At 43.8% G+C, this 24,494-nt stretch overlaps 1 protein-coding gene and 1 long non-coding RNA gene across 6 annotated transcripts in view; both read right to left on the bottom strand.

The window, feature by feature from the left end:
* LOC129812588 (homeobox-containing protein 1-like) overlaps positions 1 to 22,285 on the bottom strand; it is a 30,295-nt gene extending 8,010 nt beyond the window's left edge. Inside the window, exons 1-3 of one of the 5 annotated variants that reach the window (XM_055864268.1) lie at positions 22,011 to 22,285; positions 20,611 to 20,683; positions 1,675 to 2,259 (exon numbers count right to left, since the gene is read on the bottom strand). In XM_055864268.1, coding sequence (XP_055720243.1) covers positions 1,675 to 2,259; positions 20,611 to 20,675 — 650 coding nt within the window. In that variant the 5' untranslated portion in view covers positions 20,676 to 20,683; positions 22,011 to 22,285. The remainder of the gene's footprint in view (positions 1 to 1,674; positions 2,260 to 20,610; positions 20,684 to 22,010) is intronic. The other 4 variants (XM_055864267.1, XM_055864271.1, XM_055864270.1 and 1 more) reach the window with 4 other exon arrangements.
* LOC129812589 (uncharacterized) lies at positions 16,430 to 20,596 on the bottom strand. The gene is made up of 3 exons (XR_008753031.1): positions 19,315 to 20,596; positions 16,630 to 18,572; positions 16,430 to 16,534 (listed from the first exon to the last, which is right to left on the bottom strand). It is a non-coding gene; the product is annotated as an uncharacterized LOC129812589 (long non-coding RNA).
* Positions 22,286 to 24,494: the final 2,209 nt, after the last annotated feature.

Raw genomic sequence — 24,494 nt, 5'->3', positions numbered from 1 at the left:
GTGAGAGAGAGATGTCTGTGGAAAGAGCGAGAGAAATGTAGGAAGAGAGAGCCATGAATAGAGGGAGATATGATCAGCAAGTACAATGACGTTGGAGAGGAAGCAAAGAGCCAATCAAAAGGGAAATATTTATTTTATTTAACTAGGCAAGTCAGTTAAGAACAAATTCTTATTTACAATGACTGCCTACCCCGGCCAAACCCGGACAACGCTGGGCCAATTGTGCGCCGCCCTATGGGACTCCCAATCACGGCCGGATGTGATACCGCCTGGATTCGAACCAGGGACTGTAGTGACGCCTCTTGCACTGAGATGCAGTGCCTTAGACCACTGCGCCACTCAGGAGCTCAATATGAGGGGTTGAGGAAAAGCAAGGATAATAGGGGTGATGGCAGAGAAAATGTGTGTGTGTGTGTGTGTGTGTGTGTGTGTGAGACCAAGTGCCGCTGTATGTGTGATTGTCAGACGGAAAGAGTGAATGTGACAAAAGCAGAGAGCGAGAGCGAGAAAGTGAGAGCGAGACGGAGAGAGCGCGAGACGGAGGGAGATAGCGAGGCAGAGAAGGAGAGAGAGCAGTTCTCATAGATGTGATGGAGCGTCTGCTGAACACTGGAGACACACACACACAGTCTCTGTCGATACACTGCCTTCTCATTTACATTTATATTGATTCCCCTTCATGGAGAACGTGAGGGGGAAATCAGGCAGCACTGAGCTGCCAGAAATCCACTGTTACTTTTCTCTCCCTCCATTTCATTTCATTTTCATCACTCCATCTAATCAATACTGCCTTTATCACTGGGCACACACTACAAAAGAGCAGCTGCAGGGTTGACAGGACACGTGTGTGTGTGAGTGTGTGTGTGTGTGTGTGAGATCCCACATTTTATGTAGCGAACCAGATAACGTTACCTGCATATATTCCATTCATAGTTGATATCTTTCCAACCACTTCAACCCAAACTGTCAATGTAATAACGTATTGTGTGTTCACGTGCTTTTGGACAGGCATTGGTTAATTGATAACTGACTGGCCTGCTAATTATGTGCAGGTGGTTAAAGGTGCGGGAGAGGCACCTGGTTTTCAGTTTAAGCGAGGATGATGTGAGGAGTGTCTGCGTCTATTATACCTCTCGGTTTGACATTTGTTAACTCTGCCTGTTTCAAGTCTGTATTTATTATAGTTATGGAAAATAAAAGTCAGATTTTTAAGTAAATCCAAATTCTAGTCATTAACTTTTTAATGCACAAAGCATCAGCCAGCTTCGTCACTGTGTGTCTGATTATGGTGTCTGTGTTTATAGACCGATGTCACTCAACTCATTAGACTCAGGCCTGGGGGTCTAGCTCAGAACAAAACACATTCAAAACCGACATGTTCAGGTAGTATGAAAGGTCATTGAAATGAAAGGTCATTCGTTTGGTCACCATTTTGTGCCTATTGACGACCATCTAAATCTGTTCAGATAATGCTGTGTTCATGCGCTATACGACACTCGGGACCTCCGAGTTCAAATGAACACAAGTTATTTTGCGAGGAGCTCCCTATTGGTTGATTCTGGTACTTTCAAGTGAGAAATTCTTGAGTTCAATGAGTTTCCAAGTCGGAAATGTCAGAGTTTCCTATTTCCGACAAGCACGTGAACGAGGCATAAGACTCAGGTTACTCCTCACCTCATGAGTTCCTCCACTTTGTCGTCCACGTCTAGTTCCTCCTCGCTGGCCTCAAACCCATAGCCTCTCCCAGTCACGCCACCGCTAACCGCACTAACACTGATAGGAAACCGTGGTGGAGACAGCTTTCCGTTCGTCATGGCAACGATCTCTCCGCCGCCACCAACCCCACACCCGTTCTGAGCCACTGCTGCCAAAGCAACAGGGGCAGATACAACCGCCGGAGGGGGCGGCGACATATCATAGTTGTTGCTAGGTGACGGCGACAGACCACTCCCGCCACTCCCATTCGCCCGGTAACCAGTCTGTGTGGCGGCCGTGGACGTCGATGAGGACGCCACAACGTTGTTGGACGAGGAAGACGACGTCATATTAGCATTGCTATTGGACGTCGGTCCCTGACCGACAGGCTGGGGCTGCGTCTGGGGACGGCGTCCAAACTTGTGTCCGTGCTGGCGGTCCAGTCTGTCCAGGGTATCCAGAGCGTGGAGGATCTCTGGCTTGGTCATCCCCGTCCTCCTCAGCCGTTGGAGCAGGTCAATCTGCTCGATGGTGAAGCGAGGCTCATCTGTGAACTGAGACATCCTGGACAGAGAGAAGAGGAGAGAGGAGTTGACATGGAGCGAGAGAGGAGGGGAACGGTTAGATGGGATGGATGAAGAGAGGAGGGGAACGGTTAGATGGGATGGATGAAGAGAGGAGGGGAACGGTTAGATGGGATGGATGAAGAGAGGAGGGGAACGGTTAGATGGGATGGATGAAGAGAGGAGGGGAACGGTTAGATGGGATGGATGAAGAGAGGAGGGGAACGGTTAGATGGGATGGATGAAGAGAGGAGGGGAACGGTTAGATGGGATGGATGAAGAGAGGAGGGGAACGGTTAGATGGGATGGATGAAGAGAGGAGGGGAACGGTTAGATGGGATGGATGAAGAGAGGAGGGGAACGGTTAGATGGGATGGATGAAGAGAGGAGGGGAACGGTTAGATGGGATGGATGAAGAGAGGAGGGGAACGGTTAGATGGGATGGATGAAGAGAGGAGGGGAACGGTTAGATGGGATGGATGAAGAGAGGAGGGGAACGGTTAGATGGGATGGATGAAGAGAGGAGGGGAACGGTTAGATGGGATGGATGAAGAGAGGAGGGGAACGGTTAGATGGGATGGATGAAGAGAGGAGGGAGAGAAGAGTTTAGATGGCGTGAGAGACGAGACTTTAGAAGAAATGGATAAAGAGATGGAGGGAGAATGGTTTAAACAGAGGGAGAGCGAGAGTTCAGATCAGACGGACGGATGAAGAGAGGAGGGAGAAGGAGACGAGTTCAGATGAGACAAACAGGGATGGATGGAGAGATGGGGAGCTGTCGTTGTATTGTATATGACCCTGTCCAGAGAACAACTGCTAGCCCCTTAGACACTGGTGCAGATCAAATAGTATTGCATAACACTGCTTATGTCTATGACGTAACCCATTATTATAACCCATTACTATGAGGGAGGCCATGGCAGCTCTTACAAAAGATTACGCTGAGACACGTATGCACTCAGAATCACGCAAAAACATCATCCAGCTTACAAAGAAGTACACACAAATGGAAATTCCCGAAGAACCGCACACACCTTATCTCCTCATCAGCGGCATGCTTAGAGAAGACTGGCTCAGCAGCTGCAGCCCAGATATGAAATGGATTATTCTATCAACCTCTTAGAGGGCTTTTAGAGAGAGAGAGAGAGAGAGAGAGAGAGCGCGGGCGAGGGGTAGAGGGAGAGATGGGGAGAATGAGGAAAAGGACATGAGAGATAGGAGAGAGAGAGAGAGAGAGAGAGAGAGAGAAGGATAGATGTGGAAAGGGATGGGACATATGGATAGACTTAGATAGATAGTGCAAAAGGGGGGAGGGTGAGAGAGATGGAAATAGAGAGAGAGCAGACCGCATGTGTGTGCGAGAGAGAAAGAGCTGACAGAACACATGCATGACAGAGAGAGAGAGAGTTGAAAGATTGAGAGGAGAAAGGGAGGGAGGAGGGGTTAAGAGAGAGTGCGACTTGGGAAAAACGCCAAGAAAATGTTCCATTCTAAGCAGCCAACCTCCATATTTTCCCTTTGAAGAGGGCGGGAATGAGTCATAGGACAGTGTATAGGATATCACACAGACAGACATCAGCCCTCAGACAAACTTACATACAGTAGTGTACATACACATACAGCCAGGACACACACACACACACACACACACACACACACACACACACACACACACACACACACACACACACACAGAGAGAGAGCAGTACAGTAAAAAAAAAGGAGGCAGACAGAGTCAAATAGAGTAGAGGGCACGCACACACACAGGCTAGTCTCTAGACTTAGTGACTGAAGGCTGGTAGAGGAGGAGGTGCCATAGTCAGAATGCATATTGCACAAAGCACACTAGTGATCTCATCAACTGAAAACAAGAGGGCATATAGCTGTTATTATTGTTGTTGTTATTATTATTATTATTATTATTATTATTATTATTATTATTATTATGTAGAGCTTTAAACAATGCAACAACGCCTAGCCTACTTGACAGAGACAGTACCCAGAACAATTACTGTATGAAAAGCCTGTCTCTGCAGAGCAGACAAAAAATAGATATACAAAATAAAAGCCCTATAGACCCTGGTCAAAAGTAGTGTCCTTTATAGCGAATAGGGTGCCATTTGGGATGCTTCCTTTGAGACATAAATCAGAGGAATCAGAGTCAGAGGAAGGATACATTAACAGCTCGTGATCTTCATTTTATACTACATTCTCCTCTACGATGTCCTGATGTGGTCACATGCAAGGCTGCTGCACACATTCCACAATATGATTCCAAACCTGCCGTCCTTAAAAAAAGCTCTCTGGAATACATGAGGCATACCTCCCCCTCTCTTATCTCCCTCTCAAACTATACAGTGCATTCGGAGAGTATTCAGACCCCTTCCCTTTTTCCACATTTTGTTACATTACAGGCTTATTCTAAAAATGTAAATAAATGGTTGTTTTTGTCCCCCCTCAATCTACATACAATCTTTTTCATTTCACCCACTAACTTGACTGAGAACACGTTCTCATTTACAGCAACGACCTGGGGAATAGTTACGGGGAGAGGAGATGAATGAGCCAATAGTAAACTGGGGATGATTAGGTGGCCATGATGTTATGAAGGCCAGATTGGGAATTTAGCCAGGACACCAGGGGTTAACATCCCTACTCTTATGATAAGTGCCATGGGATCTTTAGTGACCACAGAAAGCCAGGACACCTGTTTAACGTCCCATTCGAAAGACAGCACCCTACACAGGGCAATGTCCCCAATCAGCCTCGAGACTTCTTGGGTATGATGCTACAAGCTTGGCACACCTGTATTTGGGGAGTTACTACATTATTCTCTGCAGATCCTCTCAAGCTCTGTCAGGTTGGAATGGGAGCGTCGCTACACAGATATTTTCAGGTCTCTCCAGAGATGTTCGATCGGGTTTAAGTCCGGGCTCTGGCTGGGCCACTTAAGGACATTCAGAGACCTGTCCTGAAGCCACTCCTGCATTGTCTTGGCTGTGTGCTTAGGGTCATTGTCCTGTTGGAAGGTGAACCTTCTCCCCCAGTCTGAGGTCATGAGTGCTTTGGAGCAGGTTTTAATTAAGGATCTCTGTACTTTGCTCCATTCATCTTTCCCTCGATCCTGACTAGTCTCCCAGTCCCCACCCCTGAAAAACATCCCCACAGCATGATGCTGCCACCACCATGCTTTACCGTAGGGATGGTGCCAGGTTTCCTCCAGATGTGACACTTGGAATTCAGGCCAAAGAGTTCAATCTTGGATTCATCCGACCAGAGAATAATGTTTCTCAAAGTCTGAGAGTCCAAGCGGGCTGTCGTGTGCCGTTTTACTGAGGAGTGGCTTCCTTCTGGCCACTATCTTAAAGGCCTGATTGGTGGAGTGCTGCTGTGATGATTGTCCTTCTGGAAGGTTCTCCCATCTCCACAGAGGAACTCTGGAGCTCTGTCAGTGACCCTCGGGTTCTTGGTCACCTCCCTGACCAAGGCCCTTCTCCCCCAATTGCTCAGTTTGTCTGGGCAGCCACCTCTAGGAAGAGTCTTGGTGGTTCCAAACTTCTTGCATTTAAGAATGATGAAGGTCACTGTGTTTTTGGTGGATCTTCAATGCTGCAGACATTTTTTGGTACCCTTCCCCAGATCTGTGCCTCGACACAATCCTGTCGCGGAGCTCTACTGACAATTCCTTCGACCTTGGCTCAGACATGCACTGTCAACTGTGGGACCTTATATAGACAGGAGTGTGCCTTTCCAAATCATGTCCAATCAATTGAATTTACCACAGGTAGACTCCAATCAAGCTGTAGAAACATCTCAAGGATGATCAATGGAAACAGGAAGCACCTGAGCTCAATTTCAAGGCTCATAGCAAAGGGTCTGAATACTTATGAAAATAAGGTATCTGTTTTAAATGTTATAATACAATTGCAAACATTTCTAAAAACCTGTTTTGGGCATTATGAGTGTGTGTAGATAAAAAAAATAAAAAAAAATTATGTAATCCATTTTAGAAAAAGGCTGTAATGTAACAAAATGTGGAAGGGAAGGGGTCTGAATACTTTCCAAATGAACTGTAGGCTTAGGCTAGGTCCCAACACGAAGATCTAGGGAAAATAGTACATTTTTGCTCTAGCCCAGTGCAACCATGCCTGATTTGACTAATACTCAACTAGGCTAATCAAGGGCTTGACTAGTTGAATCAGGTGTGCCAGCTAGGTGAGGGCAGGAACAATAAGGTGCCCAGGACCTTGACTTAGGTGGGGCAGCCCTGCTCTTCTTCCTGGAGATCTACTGAAACCATGTCTTATAGTCCAGTCTGTAATATAAACCCTGGGTGGGAGTCAAAGTGCTGCTCCTTCAGTGAAGTGAAACAAGTTTCTCCACAAATCCTCCTCCTCCTTGACTTTCCTGTCTTCCTCTGGTGCAGAGGCTCAGAGCCTGGCCCTAGCCCTGGGGAGGACAGAGGTTTAATACTGCTGACTAAACTAGCACTGGTCAATGCTCTTTATACAGTAGATCACTGCTCAGCAGAAAGGCTACAGGGGAAAAGGGCTGGGTGGATGGATGGATAGAGAGAGAGAGCGAGTGCAAGAGAAATCTATGCACACACACGACTATGCCCTGAGAGCCTCGCGGCTTTTAAAAGTTCGAGTGTCCAGGCGTGTCAGATTTGACTCAGCAGGAAAAACAAACTCTCCAAACATACACTGAGTGTGTTTGGGTCTGAGTGACTTGTTAGACAAGTGGACGCAACTATTAGCATATTACAATTGTGAAACGACTGTACTGTATTTGTGCTGTAAACTGCAACGCCAGGGAAATGATCGTCCTTCGGAGCAAAATAACACATTTTTCCATGCCTAATCAACCATTCCAAGCTTGTAACCTGTGTAGTTGAATCCTTAGGGCCCCTAGAAAAAGGTTAGGAGCCAGGAAGCAATATGTTTACCCAGGTGCAGAAGGAAGCAGTCAGTTAGTAGCTTCACAGCAAACTTTCCCTGACTCCCTTTGCCTAGAAATCTTTTGGATTACTAGGTGTCTGATGAAAAGGTGAATACTGGTAAATTTGGGTGTCTGTGCTTCTGGTTTTGTATTGGGAACACTGACTGGTAAACTAGTCTCGCAACACAGAGCCTACACGGGGGAATCTAATGGGTAACCTGTATAATGATCTACAAATTAGGACTAGAGGAAACATTCGCATGCAAGCAATTCCATGGTAACGGAATTACCCTTTGACTCAGATGTTTCACTTTAAAATGTGTGCCAAAAGAAAACAACATTGATTTCAAAGTTTAACAAACCATACAACTCCATGCAATGGTGTCTGGAGAAGTGGGTAAACTCTATGGCCCGGCCGGTGATGGCACGCTGTCTGAAGAATTCTATGAGAAACAGTGACACACTCCGAATGACCTAAAATGATAAATCCCATATTGGTCTTTCACAGTCAGGAAACCCAAGCGGTACTGTGCAAGTAGGCTAATAGAAGGCCTACTATTGAAACAAATAAATGAAGCTGTCAACCGAGTCAGAAATATTCCGGTTTTTGCTCCCAAAGTAGAGCTTGAATAGACAAACAACAAAATTGGATGTTCCAATTCCATAACAATGCTTAAACCACATCAGGAGACCACTTTGGGGTTTGGGGAAAAACCCAGGAATGTAGTGCATGAGATGGAGTCTCCCCAGGTAGGCATTGGCTACTTTGTAGCTAGTTAACATTAAATGTAATAGGTTTTTGGGAAAGCCTTTCCATCTAACAGAAGAGTCAGACCTTTCATCGCTATATTTCTTTTGTTCTCTAATTGTTTGAAACCTGGATGTTTTACTTCATATTCTGAGACATATATTGCCTGGATCACAGTAGTCTGTCGCCAAAATCCCCCCATAGAAACATGGGGGCAATTATTTTATAAAGACTTCCTCATATGCGTTCTCCTGTTCTATTGTTTTTCTTGTAACTTTCTTTCATTGTTTAGCAGCCAAAGGCCTTATCCCAATCATAGCAACCCATGATACAACAACTATCATTAGATCGCCCCTCTTTCTAAATTTAACAGATATTTACATCTCTGTCCACGAAACCGCTCGCATGTGACGTGCACATTTTAGAATGAGTTTTCCTGCTAATTGCATTTTTGGAGCATTCGCGCATAGGCCTACTGCTGTGTGCATATTGCTGAATAAGTAATAGCTCGACATTTTAAGCTAAACATTCTGATCTGTTCCGTTAACATTGTTAATTGATACGGCTTAAGGAAGCGGGTATACAGCGTATACCCGCCACTACACGACTTACTCTATGCACAGGGACTACGTTGAACAATTTACACAGAAGATTTCACAAAAACACATTTACTGGAAGACCTGTGCAGATGCAAAGTTAAGTAACAGAATTACAGTAAAATCGCCAAGTTTTTAATTTACATTTTTTATAGATGACAACTTTATAAAAACGATGGGCACTCTTCAATGGGGCAGAAGTCTGAGGTGTTGTGATTCTGGATGGCCAGATAGCAACAGTGACAAGAAACTACAAGAAACTACCTTTCGGACAATCGTAAGTGATTTGTTTAAGCTAGTTTCATCTTGATCTTGATACCATGTCTTGTTTTGAGGTGTTTTGACTGATTTCATGTCAATGCTTATATGGCTCAAATTGGCTAGCTAACCAACAACTGTAATGACGTTTTTGAGAGACAACAAGTGCTCATTGTGCAAATGTATTTGTTTCCAATAAACATTGGAGACTAAATACAGTTTACATGTTGTCAACAATCTAAGCCAATCCTGTCTGTTTTGACACAAACTCAGCAAAAAAAGAAACATCCCTTTTTCAGGACCCTGTCTTTCAAAGATAATTCGTAAAAATCCAAATAACTTCACAGATCTTCATAGTAAAGGGTTTAAACGCTGTTTCCCGTGCTTGTTCAATAAACCATAAACAATTAATGAACATGCACCTGTGTAACAGTCGTTAAGACACTAACAGCTTACAGACGGTAGGCAATTAAGGTCACAATTATGAAAACTTAGGACACTAAAAAAGCCTTTCTACTGACTCTGAAAAAGACCAAAAGAAAGATGCCCAGGGTCCCTGCTCATCTGCGTGAACGTGCCTTGGGCATGCTGCAAGGAGGCATGAGGACTGCAGATGTGGCCAGGGCAATAAATTGCAATGTCCGTACTGTGAGACGCCTAAGACAGTGCTACAGGGAGACAGGACGGACAGCTGATCGTCCTTGCAGTGGCAGACCACGTAACAAAACCTGCACAGGATCGGTACATCTGAACATCACACCTGCGGGACAGGTACAGGATGGCAACAACAACTGCCCGAGTTACACCAGGAATGCACAATCCCTCCATCAGTGCTCAGACTGTCCGCAAAAGGCTGAGAGAGGCTGGACTGAGGGCTTGTAGGCCTGATGTAAGGCAGGTCCTCACCAGACATCACCAGCAACAACGTCGCCTATGGGCACAAACCCACCGTCGCTGGCCCAGACAGGACTGGCAAAAAAAGTGCTCTGCACTGACGAGTCGCGGTTGTCTCACCAGGGATGATTGTCGGATTCGCGTTTATCGTCGAAGGAATGAGCGTTACACAGAGCCCTGTACTCTGAAGCGGGATTGATTTGGAGGTGGAGGATCCGTCATGGTCTGGAGCGTCACAGCATCATCGGACTGAGCTTGTTGTCATTGCAGGCAATCTCAGTGCTGTGCCTTACAGGGAAGACATCCTCCTCCCTCATGTGGTACTCTTCCTGCAGGCTCATCCTGACATGACCCTCCAGCATGACAACGCCACCAGCCATACTGCTCGTTCTGTACGTGATTTCCTGCAAGACAGGAATGTCAATGTTCTGCCATGGCCAGCGAAGAGCCCGGATCTCAATCCCATTGAACACGTCTGGGACCTGTTGGATTGGAGGGTGAGTGCTAGGGCCATTCCCCTCAGAAATGTCCGGGAACTTGCAGGTGCCTTGGTGGAAGAGTGGGGTAGCATCTCACAGCAAGAACTGGCAAATCTGGTGCAGTCCATGAGGAGATGCACTGCGGTACTTAATACAGCTGGTGGCCACACCAGATACTGACTGTTACTTTTGATTTTGATCCCCCCCTTTGTTCAGGGACACATTATTCCATTTCTGTGGAACTTGTTCCGTTTATGTCTCAGTTGCTGAATCTTATGTTCATACAAATATTTACACATGTTAAGTTTGCTGAAAATAAACAGTTGACAGTGAGAGAACATTTCTTTTTTTTGCTGAGTTTAGTTGCGCACACGTCGGTTTTGTTGCCAAATAACCAACCAGTCTATGCGACCACGTTTTCCAAAAACGTTGTTAAAGCTGCAATGTGTAACTTTTGGGCGACCTGACCAAATTCACCTAGCAACGCGACTTATAGAACTATCATTCTCATTGAAAGCAAGTCTAAGAAGCGGTAGATCTGTACTATGTGCGCTATTTCTATGCTTCTGTTAAGTTTTGTTTTTGCATCTTTTACTTTTGTACACCAGCTTCAAACACAGCTGAAAATACAATACTTTTGGTTATTGAAAATATATTTCACAGTGGGTTAGATGGTAAAGTGATTCTCTACACTGTTTTTTTGTCACAAACTGAAATTAGGAGAAATATTAGAAATTAAGCAACCAGGAAATGGCGGAGTGATTTCTGCATATTGCACCTTTAAATATCTCCTCAGAATTAGGTTTCTGCAGAAAGAATGGGGTGTCAGCTATGACATGACACCTTGAGTTTGAGATATATATATATACACTGCTCAAATGAAATAAAGGGAACACTTAAACAACACAATGTAACTCCAAGTCAATCACACTTCTGTGAAATCAAACTGTCCAATTAGGAAGCAACACTGATTGACAATAAATGTCACATGCTGTTGTGCAAATGGAATAGACAAAAGGTGTAAATTATAGGCAATTAGCAAGACACCCCCAAAAAAGGAGTGATTCTGCAGGTGGTGACCACTTCTCAGTTCCTATGCTTCCTGGCTGATGTTTTGGTCACTTTTGAATGCTGGCGGTGCTCTCACTCTAGTGGTAGCATGAGACGGAGTCTACAACCCACACAAGTGGCTCAGGTAGTGCAGTTCATCCAGGATGGCACATCAATGCGAGCTGTGGCAAAAAGGTTTGCTGTGTCTGTCAGCGTAGTGTCCAGAGCATGGAGGCGCTACCAGGAGACAGGCCAGTACATCAGGAGACGTGGAGGAGGCCGTAGGAGGGCAACAACCCAGCAGCAGGACCGCTACCTCCGCCTTTGTGCAAGGAGGTGCACTGCCAGAGCCCTGCAAAATGACCTCCAGCAGGCCACAAATGTGCATGTGTCTGCTAAAACGGTCAGAAACAGACTCCATGAGGGTGGTATGAGGGCCCGACGTCCACAGGTGGGGGTTGTGCTTACAGCCCAACACCGTGCAGGACGTTTGGCATTTGCCAGAGAACACCAAGATTGGCAAATTCACCACTGGCGCCCTGTGCTCTTCTTAGATGAAAGCAGGTTCACACTGAGCACATGAGCACATGTGACAGACGTGACAGAGTCTGGAGACGCCGTGGAGAACGTTCTGCTGCCTGCAACATCCTCCAGCATGACCGGTTTGGCGATGGGTCAGTCATGGTGTGGGGTGGCATTTCTTTGTGGGGCCGCACAGCCATCCATGTGCTCGCCAGAGGTAGCCTGACTGCCATTAGGTACCGAGATGAGATCTTCAGACCCCTTGTGAGACCATATGCTGACACGTGCACATTAGCAGGTGACTCAACAGTGGTTTGTTAGGACTATGATTTTAAATTGTAGCCAGTTCAATTGCGGTAATTCCGTTAACGATTTGATAACTGAATTACGACTTTTAATCACTTAATAATACATAAACAAACTTTATCAGTAAATACACTAGCTTATTTGGTAGGTCTACCTATACTAGTTCTGTGAACCTTCATTATCTTCCCTCATGAGAGACAGAAATTAGAAAATATCTTACATATGGGCTTTTGCAAACGAAAGGCACATTTTTAGGATGGAAAATTGTTGAAAAATGTACAGTTGAAGTCGGAAGTTTACATACACCTTAGCCAAATACATTTAAACTCAGTTTTTCACAATTCCTGACATTTAATCTGAGTAAAAATTCCGTTTTAGGTCAGTTAGGATCACCACTTTATTTTAAGAATGTGAAATGTCAGAATAATAGTAGAGAGAATGATTTATTTCAGCTTTCATTTCTTTCATCACATTCCCAGTGGGTCAGAAGTGTACATACACTCAATTAGTATTTGGTAGCATTGCCTTTAAATTGTTTAACTTAGGTCAAACGTTTTGGGTGGCCTTCCACAAGCTTCCCACAATAAGTTGGGTGAATTTTGGCCCATTAATCCTGACAGAGCTGGTGTAACCGAGTCAGGTTTGTAGGCCTCCTTGCTCACACACCCTTTTACAGTTCTGCCCACAACATTTTCTATAGGATTGAGGTCAGGGCTTTATGATGGCCACTCCAATACCTTGACTTTGTTGTCCTTAAGCCATTTTGCCACAACTTTGGAAGTATGCTTGGGGTCATTGTCCATTTGGAAGACCCATTTGCGACCAAGCTTTAACTTCCTGACTGATGTCTTGATGTTGCTTCAATATATCCACATAATTTCCCTCCCTCATGATGTCGTCTATTTTGTGAAGTGCACCAGTCACTCCTGCAGCAAAGCACCCCCACAACATGATGCTGCCACCCCTGTGCTTCACGGTTGGGATGGTATTCTTCAGCCTGCAGGCATCCCCCTTTTTCCTACAAACATAACAATGGTCATTATGGCCAAACAGCTCTATTTTGGTTCATCAGACCAGAGGACATTTCTCAAAAAAATACAATCTTTGTCCCTATGTGCAGTTGCAAACCGTAGTCTGGCTTTTTTATGGCGGTTTTGGAGCAGTGGCTTCTTCCTTGCTGAGCGGTCTAGGACTCGTTTCGATCTAGGAATCGTTTTACTGTGGATACAGATACTTTTGTACCCGTTTCCTCCAGCATCTTCACAAGGTCCTTTGCTGTTGTTCTGGGATTGATTTGCACTTTTTTGCACCAAAGTGCGTTCATCTCTAGGAGACAGAACGCGTCTCCTTCCTGAGCGGTATGATGGCTGCGTGGTCCCATGGTGTTTATACTTGCACACTATTGTTTGTACAGATGAACGTGGTACCTTCAGGCATTTGGAAATTGCTCCCAAGGATGAACCAGACTTGTGGAGGTCTACAATTTTTTTCTGAGGTCTTGGCTGATTTCTTTTGATTTTTCCATGTCAAGCAAAGAGGCACTGTGTTTGAAGGTAGGCATTGAAATACATCCACAGATACACCTCCAATTCACTCAAATGATGTCAATTAGCCTACCAGAAGCTTCTAAAGCCATGACATTATTTTCTGCAATTTTCTAAGCTGTTTAAAGGCACAGTCAACTTAGTGCAAATAAACTTCTGACCCACCTGAATTGTGATACAGTGAATTATAAGTGAAATAATCTGTCTGTAAACAATTGTTGGACAAATTACCTTTGTCATGCACAAAGTAGATGTCCTACCCAACTAGCCAAAACTATAGTTTGTTAACAAGAAATTTGTGGAGTGGTTGAAAGATGAGTTTTAATGACTCCAACCTAAGTGTATGTAAACTTCAACTTCAACTGTATATATGCCTAAATAACAAACAAAAAAGACTCTTAGCTTTCATTTGACATGCTCCTATGAACTTCACATGTTGGAGCTCATGGGTCCTTTAGATTGAAATGCCCATGCTTAACTAGGGAGACTCAGTGAAAGTGGCTTATTCAACATTGACCAGAGTTGTTGCGGTTTACTGCCATCCAAAGCCAAGTGATTGAAAATCGATAGTCAGGTTACATCCAAATGGCGACAGCTTTTCATGCAAATATTTGTAAAAAAAATCTGCATAAAACAATATGGGCATTTTCCCATCAGAGATGTTCCCTTCAAACTAACAAATAACTGTTGCGGTTAAAATTCCCATGTATTGAATAAAAAAAATACAAGTTCAATTGGTTTCCATCGCGTTTTCAACTCTACTGATTGTTTTGTCACAAAATCTGTTGCGTTATATAGCAAAATGTGCCCACTCTGGTCTTGGAACATGAGCTCTAGCCAACAGCTCGCAGGAAGTGCGGGTAGGCTATCTACATGAGATTATAAAGACTGAGCTAGATTATTTTTATTTGTCAATTGCAGTGGAGGCTGGTGGGAGGAGCTATAGGAGGATGGGCTCATTGTAATGGCATAAATGGAACGGTATCTAACCATTTTTGACTCCGTTCCATAAATTCCAGTTCAGTCATTACAATGAACTCCTCCTATAGCTCCTCCCACCAGCCTCCACTGGTCAAATGGCAGCCAAGCATCATGATCATGTCACCAGAATAAAACCCTTGATATTTATTGAAAAGGTGCATCAGGTTCATCACCGGGCACTTTCACCACCCTGTGAAGTTCATCCAGTGCAGGCTGCTGAGAGGAGGACGGCTAATAATAATGGCTGGAACGGAGCGAATGGAATGGCTTCAAACACATGCGTTTGATCCCATTCCTCTCCTGCTATTTTCACAAGCCCGTTAAGGTGCCACCAACCTCCTGTGAGTTCGTCATAACTTATTTCATCTGTAGCCTAAAACTGCAAGCTCTCCCTGAGTCGTAGTGGGAGACCACACAACATATTGCATGACTCCGAAGTTTACTTCTATATGATAGGTATTATACCAATATCTTTTTAGACCTATTCTTGCCTCCTATAAGACCCTATGAGTTGTGAACCGTACATGATACAGACAACATCGTGGTGTCATTACACTCCTTATAGTTTGCTTTAATATATGGAGTGTCTAGACTCTGAAATAAAAATATTACACATTAATTTGTTCAACATGAAATCTCAAAACTACCCGTTTAGATTTTGTTAACTTTTGGACATATTGTTTAAAACAATATACTCTACAAGTACATCACATTTACAGAGTGGGTTCTCTGCTACATGATAAATTAATGATTGATTGTGTAGCAGTAATAATCCATTGTATGAGCACCACCACCGGAATGAATGGGAAAATGGATTCAAAGGGAACTGCTTCTGCTGGTGATTTGCTTAATGTGTAATCTTAATTAAAAAGGAGGGCTTGGATTGGTTCATGACATGTAATGTAAATTTCAATGTACAAAATCATATTTTCAAACATACCATAAAGCCCACTCTGGATGTGATGTACTTGTAGAGTATATTGTTTTAAATAATATGTCTAAAAATTAACACTTTTTTTTTTTGAAGTGTCATTTTGGGTGATTCTGTCTTTAAGGGTGTGTTCGTAAATTCACTCTGTAGTGCCAGAGTGTGATCAGATTGCATTTGTGAGTGTTGTCAGATTGTCCGTTCGTAAATTCGGAGCGTTCAGAGCGCACACCGGACGCTCTGGCCGAGGAGTAGGGTTGATCTGATCGTTCTGACCTCCCAACAGCAGTCAAGCACGCAACCAAACTTGATTGCTACTTCCAGACACAAATGAGAGAACATCTCACTCGCCCTAGCACCACTGTTCAGTCTGTTTTCATATTATCTAGTGCATTGGTGAATGCAACTGTGCTGCTGGCAACAATTTCAATATGTTCTTTTGCCGACGTTTACTGGACAGCAGTATTATTCAAACGGGTGTTGCGCGTTCGTAAATTCCTCAGTTATTTTGTGCTCTGGCACACAGACGAGTGTGCTCTGAAATCGGAGTAGATAGCCAGAGTGAATTTACGAACACAGTCCAAGTCTCCAGTGGGTGATGAAGTCCCTTCCATCTACGTAATGTATTACGTTATGGACAGGTGCAGTCAGGTGGAAGGAGGGCTGGAGTGCATGACACTCCATCCTGGATATGACAGAGTTTGCCTCAACCCATGGGTCCAGCAGGCAGAGTTCAATAAGTACAGACAGATGTGAGATGCAGGAGGACAGCACTCTTCCCATACCTCTCCAGGAGGATGCTTTGCATTGGTCAGTAGCCTACAAAGGAATATGAGACGAGTGCAATTGCTGAACTTAAGTAGATATTCTAAACTAAGTGTTTTGATATCTTTCAAGTGTAACAGTAACAATAATAACAAAAAATTAAAAAGTACTAGTATCATTTTAATGCAAGGTCTCTCACAATTCACACAGCAGTATCAATCTGTCTTTGAGTCAGAGGATTCCAAAAGCATCTCTTCTGCCCATCTGTAAAAAAACAACGAAGAGTTGATGAGTGGCACATATATTAAAAAGGGTGATATTACTAAACACTTGTGATGTACCGTCTTATTAGTAATCACCTTTTGTCCCTTCGGAGGTGTTTGCCAACACCTGATTGGCATGGCAGTGTAGAACAGCTCCAGGCCCCTCTTGTCAGAAATACTGGTCATGAAGGAGCCCGACTTTAGCTTCTTCATGGCATTCGGAAAGTATTCAGACCCCTTCACTTTTTCCACATTGTTACGTTACAGCGTTATTCTGAAACTGATTAAATAAAAAATGTTGTTTCAACAATCTACATACAATACCCCATAATGACAAAGCTAACAAGTTGTTAGAAAGCTTTGAAAATTGATAAAAGTATTCAGACCCTTTGCTATGAGACTATGCATCCTGTTTCCATTGTTCATCCTTGAGATGTTTCTACAACTTGATTGGAGTACACCTGTAGTAAATTCAATTGATTGGACATGATTTGGAAAGGCACACACCTGTCTATACAAGGTCCCACAGTTGAAATTGGATGTCAGAGCACTTGGTGGAACCACCAAGACTCTTCCTGGAGATGGCCGCCCAGCCAAACTGAGCAATCGGTGGAGAAGGGCCTTGGTCAGGGAGATGACCAAGAACCCGTGGGTCACTGACAGAGCTCAAGAGTTCCTCTGTGGAGATGGGGGAACCTTCCAGAAGGACAGCCATCTCTGCAGCACTCCACCAATCAGACCTTTATGGTAGAGTGGTCAGACGGAAGCCACTCCTCAGTAAAAAAGGCACACGACAGCCCGCTTGGAGTTAACCAAAAGACACCTAAAGGACTCAGACCATGAGAAACAAGATTCTCTAGTCTGATGAAACCGAGATTGAACTCTTTGGCCTGAATGCCAAGCGTCATGTCTGGAATAAACCAGGCACCGCTCATCACCTGGCCAATACCATCCCTACAGTGAAGCATCATGGTGGCAGCATCATGCTGTGGGGATGTTTTTCAGGGGCGGGGACTGGGAGACTAGTCAGGATCAAGGGAAAGATGAATGGAGCAAAGTAAAGAGATCCTTAATTAAAACCTGCTCCAAAGCACTCATGACCTCAGACTGGGGGAGAAGGTTCACCTTCCAACAGGACAACGACACTAAGAGCACACAGCCAAGACAACACAGGAGTGGCTTTGGGACAAGTTTCTGAATGTTCTTGAGTGGCCCAGTCAGAGCCCGGACTTGAACCCGATCGAACATCTCTGGAGACCTGAAAATAGCTGTGCAGCGACACTCCCCATCCAACCTGACAGAGCTTGAGAGGATCTGCAGCGAAGAATGGGAGAAACTCCCCAAATACAGGTGTGCAAGCTTGTAGCGTCATACCCAAGAAGACTCAAGGCTATAATCGCTGCCAAAGCTACTTCAACAAAGTACTGAGTAAAGGATCTGAATACTTATGTCAATTTGATCCGTTTTTTTATTTTTAATACATTTGCAAAAATGGCTAAACCTGTTTAGATTGATGAGGGGGAAAAAATATTTAATCCATTTTAGAATAAGGCTGTTATGTAACAAAATGTGGAAAGAGTGAAGGAGTCTGAATACTTTCCAAATGCACTGTATATCCAACCCAGCATCATATCACTGAGGGAGAGAGGGAAAGACATTCACCATACAGTCATGGAAGCCAACAGTAAATACACAATTCAACATAGCCAATCAGAGATCCTGATTCACAGCTAAATCACAAGGGACACGTGCCAGCATGGCATTACTCACTCGGCCCAGGAGTAGACCATTGGCAGTGTGGAAGGGGGCACCTCCTTACAACATACATATACACACACAGCAATGATTACATTATCAATGGTGGTTAGGTGAATTCCAGGACAGATCGTGTTTTGACCATTGACCAAATCAAATGTGACCAACCTGATTCAAGTGTCCTCCATTACTCTGAAGTGGGACTAGTGTCTAACAGCTCCTGATATGGTAGGAGGGTTCCTAGATGCTGCTGAACAACAAATCCACCAGCTGTTGTATGTAGCCTGTGAATGAAATAAAATGTAACTCAATAAACATAGTGAGAAAAATACCTTTATATAGTTTGGAATTAATTTATATGCTAATAGAGGGACTAACTACAGAATAGATTCAGCCCGGTGACGCTGAACGCCGTTACTATGCAACCAGCTGTGTACATTGCTGAATGCTTCCTGATAACGTGTTGCTATTCACTGCCAGAGCTATAGTTATATTTGTAGTAGACTAGTACCAGAATTTATTTTTGCCTTAGAAAATATATGATACATTTTTATGATCACAGTCATGTTTTGGGTTAGCAGACGAAGCCCACAAATGCTAGCTAGCTACCTAATTTGCAAATCCGGGTAAGTTATATCGTTGTCCGAGTTTAAATGAGTTGGCTATCTAGCTAACATTAGTTATCCAGTTCGTGTTGAAACATTATTGAAAGTAAGCTGGCTACATATTATTAGCTAGAAAGCTAGTATCCAAGTGCCTGCCCTGTATTGACTTAATTTTTTAGCAAATAATAAATGTCAATGGGCTACAATTAGCTGTTGTTAGCGAGGTAAGCTATGCACATCGTCCTCTGAGATGCTACATCACATTACACGTTAGCTTGATGTATTTAGCTAGCTACAGTATCATTCCCCTTTCATCTGTGGCATCATAGCTAGCCTGGCTCGCTAGCATGATCAAATAATGTTGTATAACCAAAAGTAGCCGCTAGCTAGTACCAGCTATATACTTAGCTAAAGTACTCACCAACACCAGTGGTTTGACGGTTGACAGGCAGCGGAAGATAAACTGTCGCAAGTAATCCATTCCTGGCCATATTGTTGAAATGCATTGGAAGTTTGCACCAACTTTATGGAAGCCCATTTTCACTCCTATTTGCGAGAAAAATGTGCTTGCGTTGCACCCATATGCAGACTTGACAAAAAATGTCCACATGGCATCTGGGGACATAGCACAACGTGTTGTCTCTGGGCAATTGGCAGTTGTGTAAAGTCCTTAAGTAAAAATACCTTGAATTACTACTTAAGTAGTTTGTTTGGGGTATCTGTACTTTACTATTTATATGTTGACAACTTTTACTTCCCAACATTCCTAAAGAAAATGATGTACTTTTTACTCCATACATTTTCCCTGGCACCCAAAAGTACTCGTTACATTTTGAATGCATAGCAGGACAGGAAAATGGTCCAATTCACACACTTAACAAGAGAACATTCCTGGTCATCCATATTGCATCTGATCTGGCGGACTCACTAAACACATGCTTCGTTTGTAAATGATGTCTGAGTGTTGCAGTGTGCCCCTGGCTATCTGTAAAAAAAGAAAAATGGTACCTCCTGGTTTGCTTAATATAAGGAATTTGAAATGATTTATACTTTTACGTTTGATACTTAAGTATGTATACCCAACACTCCAGTAAGTCGTAAAGAACTCACTGACAAAACTCAATTTCGGACGAGACTGACCAAAATTATCCTATTTACACTTTGTCGTCAATTTTGGCACCAGAATTAATGATTCTGACTCATATTGATGCCACATAGAAGCAATATATCTGGTTTTAAATGCCCTAAGAGACCGCTTACTTTTAAATGTTGAATAAATGAATGTGAAAATGTGTTTCATAATCTAGATGTTCTCCATATGTTAGAAGACACTAAGTACAATGACACCAAGATGTTGTCCAACCATGATTGTGTTCTGACCCCAGTGCAGCACAATGTAAACAAGGGTAACGTGTAGTCTTACCCTGACGTTTTGATAACCATGTAAATCTCTCTCGGACAAGATGACTTATCAATATATTCCGTTCTACTTACTTTCAGATTTTAAAATGCTAATAAGCATCAAAGTAGACATGCAAAACTACAAATCCCTGCAAGCTCCAGCACATCACTCTAGCTGACACCTTTGCTAACAGGTATTGTGTCAATTTAAAACTTTCACAGGACAGATCACAGAATTGTCAATTTAAAGAAATGTAGCCAATTTACTTCTTACTACATTTAGCTAACATTAGATAGCTAATTCAGAGATTCTTACCTTTGCCTCGATTCAGCAGTCTCGTCCAGGTCATCGTGGCATTTGTAGTCCTTTAGGATAGCCATATTAGCAGCTAATTTGCAATGCATTTTTGGGGGGCAAATACAGGCAAATATATTTATAAAAAGTCACTTTGTCCTAGAGAGCTTTACACAGTTATCAAAACATCATGCCAGGGTAAGCCTACACGAAACACAGCTCTTATTTTAAATGTTTCTAAAATCCCCTATGAGGAAAAAAAAATGAATTGTGGGAAAACAATTGTAACCATTTCCCTGTTTGACCGCAAAATTTATGGGTATTATGACCCATACTGTGGTACTCTATAGCCGCATTCAAAACAACTGGAAACTCAGAAAAATCAGTGATCTTCAGGTCCGAGCTCTAGAAATAGGCCCGAGTTGGAATTCCAAGTTGGATGACTGTTAATATACATTTTTCCCAGTCGGAGCTCGTTTTAAAAAATGTTTTTTTTTATTTTTTATAAGAGTTCCCAGTTGTTTTAAACGCACTTAAAATCGGAAGTGTGAGATTTCCAAGTTGTTTTGAATGCGGCATATATTTCGGAGTTGTTTTGAACCCAGCATAATTTTATGACGTGGTGACTCAAATGACGTCACCCCCGTAACATTCCCATTGGAATCAAAACAGTGGAACGCCAATGCATCATACGGCGCATTGTATGATGTACCACTTAAAATAAAATAATCTCTCACGCGCACAATCTAATAATCCAAACCCATTCCAGACAACTATGCAAAAACTATCCGTCTGTGTGTATAACCTGTAGCTAACAGCACGCAAACGCCTCACGGGTCTGACTGTTTGCAAAGTGTGTGGTGACAGGAGGGGTGGTGTTCAATCACGGTCCAGCTCTAGATTTTAGGCTAACGTTACTTAGCTCATCCTTTGCAAGTAACTCATGATCTAACCAATTGAGTATGGCATTGGCTGTGTTGTTACTTTCTGATAATGATCTAGTTACAGTATAGCCAGGAAATAGATACATGGCAGGGTAAAGGCACCCACAAACGTATTGTTGCTAACTAGTGATCTAAGCAGTTGAGTGTGGTAGCAATGGTTGTTCAATGACAATAGCTACAGTACATGGTATCTAGCTAGCTAGTTAGCGTGACATATTTAAGCTAGCGTTATAGTTATGACATGACATCTGGCTTGTTAGCTACCAATCTTTACAACCTGTATAGACCAAGCAGACTTTTCCAACGACTTCATAAAACACTGATCTGGCATTAGCTATAAATCCCTTAAGTGGCCAGCTATAGCTCAGCTAGCTAATAAAGTTAGCTTGCTGACTAGCATTGGGACCAGTGCCAAGGAGTGCGGGCGAGTCTGCAGAAATGCAACCTATGCTAACTACTTAGCATTACAAGTCTTACCTTGATCTTTGTATCTAGGTCCCCCGTCCTCCACAGCATTTAATAAACCGGTGTTTAGTTGGTCCTCGTGACAAGTCCTCTTCTATATCCCCGACACGGAACATGCACCCGCCGGTTTTCACAATGCCATCCGTCCTCCTCTAGCTTGCTAATTTGATTTCATTTCGTGGCGAGACTGATTCGCCTTTGTCTGACTGACAGTGGCCATATTGACATTAATAGCGAGCGCACTGAGGTTCTCTGGGATTCGTAGTTTTGGAAATTCCTATTGCAGGAACGCCTCAGAAACATACGATCTTGAATGCACCCTTGATAAACTCTTTCTTTGGATTTGACCGCCGCCTGGCGGATTTGTTGTCTAATAATACAATCCATTTTTTTCAGTGATAGAGATGTTGCTTTCCACAAAGTTCTAAAAGTTATCCACTTCAGTTTTTTTCACAGACCCAAATTAGACCACAATCAACTGCTTTTGGACATTAATCATGTTGTCTCATCTAAGGTGTGTGTGTGGACGTGTTTAACTATACTTGTGGGGTCCAGAAGTCCCCACAAGGTCAAATGCTATTTCTAGAGGGTTTAGGGTTAAGGTTAGAATTAGGGTTAGCAGCTAGGGTTAGGTTTAGGGTTAACGTTAACGTTAGGTTTTTGGGTTAAGGTTAGGGAGAATGGGATTTTGAATGTGTGTGCCCCCACTTGGTTAGTTATACAAGACTGTGTGTGTGTGGTTCTGGTCCTGGTCTGAAAGAGAGAGACCCCACGGTAGCAGCCACGGTAGCTGAGTGGAGCCTGTTTAATGTATGGTTTGGCCGTGGTCATGTCAGCCTGGGTAAGGGAGAGTGCGGGCAGTCACATGCACAATGGAGGGTAAGCCACCGCTCATCTTTTCAACCCTGACAGTGAACAGTAAGCTATATTTTAGGGCAATTCCACCACTTCTCAAACTCATTTTCATTATCTCCAGCACAATACCAGGGCCTACATATGTGGAAAAGGCAGATTTCTATATTTTGTAGAAAAAAATTAAAGGCTCTTGTTATATTATATATATATAATATATATATATATATTATATATTATTATATATATATATCTATATTAATATATATATCTATATTAATATATATATATACACTGCTCAAAAAAATAAAGGGAACACTTAAACAACACAATGTAACTCCAAGTCAATCACACTTCTGTGAAATCAAACTGTCCACTTAGGAAGTAACACTGATTGACAATAAATTTCACATGCTGTTGTGCAAATGGAATAGACAAGAGGTGGAAATTATAGGCAATTAGCAAGACACCCCCCAAAACAGGAGTGATTCTGCAGGTGGTGACCACAGACCACTTCTCAGTTCCTATGCTTCCTGGCTGATGTTTTGGTCACTTTTGAATGCTGGCGGTGTTCTCACTCTAGTGGTAGCATGAGACGGAGTCTACAACCCACACAAGTGGCTCAGGTAGTGCAGTTCATCCAGGATGGCACATCAATGCGAACTGTGGCAAAAAGGCTTGCTGTGTCTGTCAGCGTAGTGTCCAGAGCATGCAGGCGCTACCAGGAGACAGGCCAGTACATCAGGAGACGTGGAGGAGGCCGTAGGAGCGCAACAACCCAGCAGCAGGACCGCTACCTCCGCCTTTGTGCAAGGAGGTGCACTGCCAGCGCCCTGCAAAATGACCTCCAGCAGGCCACAAATGTGCATGTGTCTGCTCAAACGGTCAGAAACAGACTCCATGAGGGTGGTATGAGGGCCCGACGTCCACAGGTGGGGGTTGTGCTTACAGCCCAACACCGTGCAGGACGTTTGGCATTTGCCAGAGAACACCAAGATTGGCAAATTCGCCACTGGCACCCTGTGCTCTTCACAGATGAAAGCAGGTTCACACTGAGCACATGAGCACATGTGACAGACGTGACAGAGTCTGGAGACGCCGTGAAGAACGTTCTGCTGCCTGCAACATTCTCCAGCATGACCGGTTTGGCGGTGGGTCAGTCATGGTGTGGGGTGGCATTTCTTTGTGGGGCCGCACAGTGCGTGCCAGAGGTAGCCTGATTACCATTAGGTACCGAGATAAGATCCTCAGACCCCTTGTGAGACCATATGCTGACACATGCACATTTGTGGCCTGCTGGAGGTCATTTTGCAGGGCTCTGGCAGTGCACCTCCTTGCACAAAGGCGGAGGTAGCGGCCCTGCTGCTGGGTTGTTGCGCTCCTACGGCCTCCTCCACGTCTCCTGATGTACTGGCCTGTCTCCTGGTAGCGCCTGCATGCTCTCGACACTACGCTGACAGACACAGCAAACCTTTTTGCCACAGTTCGCATTGATGTGCCATCCTGGATGAACTGCACTACCTGAGCCACTTGTGTGGGTTGTAGACTCCGTCTCATGCTACCACTAGAGTGAGAACACCGCCAGCATTCAAAAGTGACCAAAACATCAGCCAGGAAGCATAGGAACTGAGAAGTGGTCTGTGG

The sequence above is a fragment of the Salvelinus fontinalis genome, chromosome 16 (assembly GCF_029448725.1).
Source record: "Salvelinus fontinalis isolate EN_2023a chromosome 16, ASM2944872v1, whole genome shotgun sequence".
Classification (NCBI taxonomy): Eukaryota; Metazoa; Chordata; class Actinopteri; order Salmoniformes; family Salmonidae; genus Salvelinus; species Salvelinus fontinalis.
Note: the sequence above shows the minus strand (reverse complement) of the source record. Positions and strands in the feature narration are given on the sequence as shown.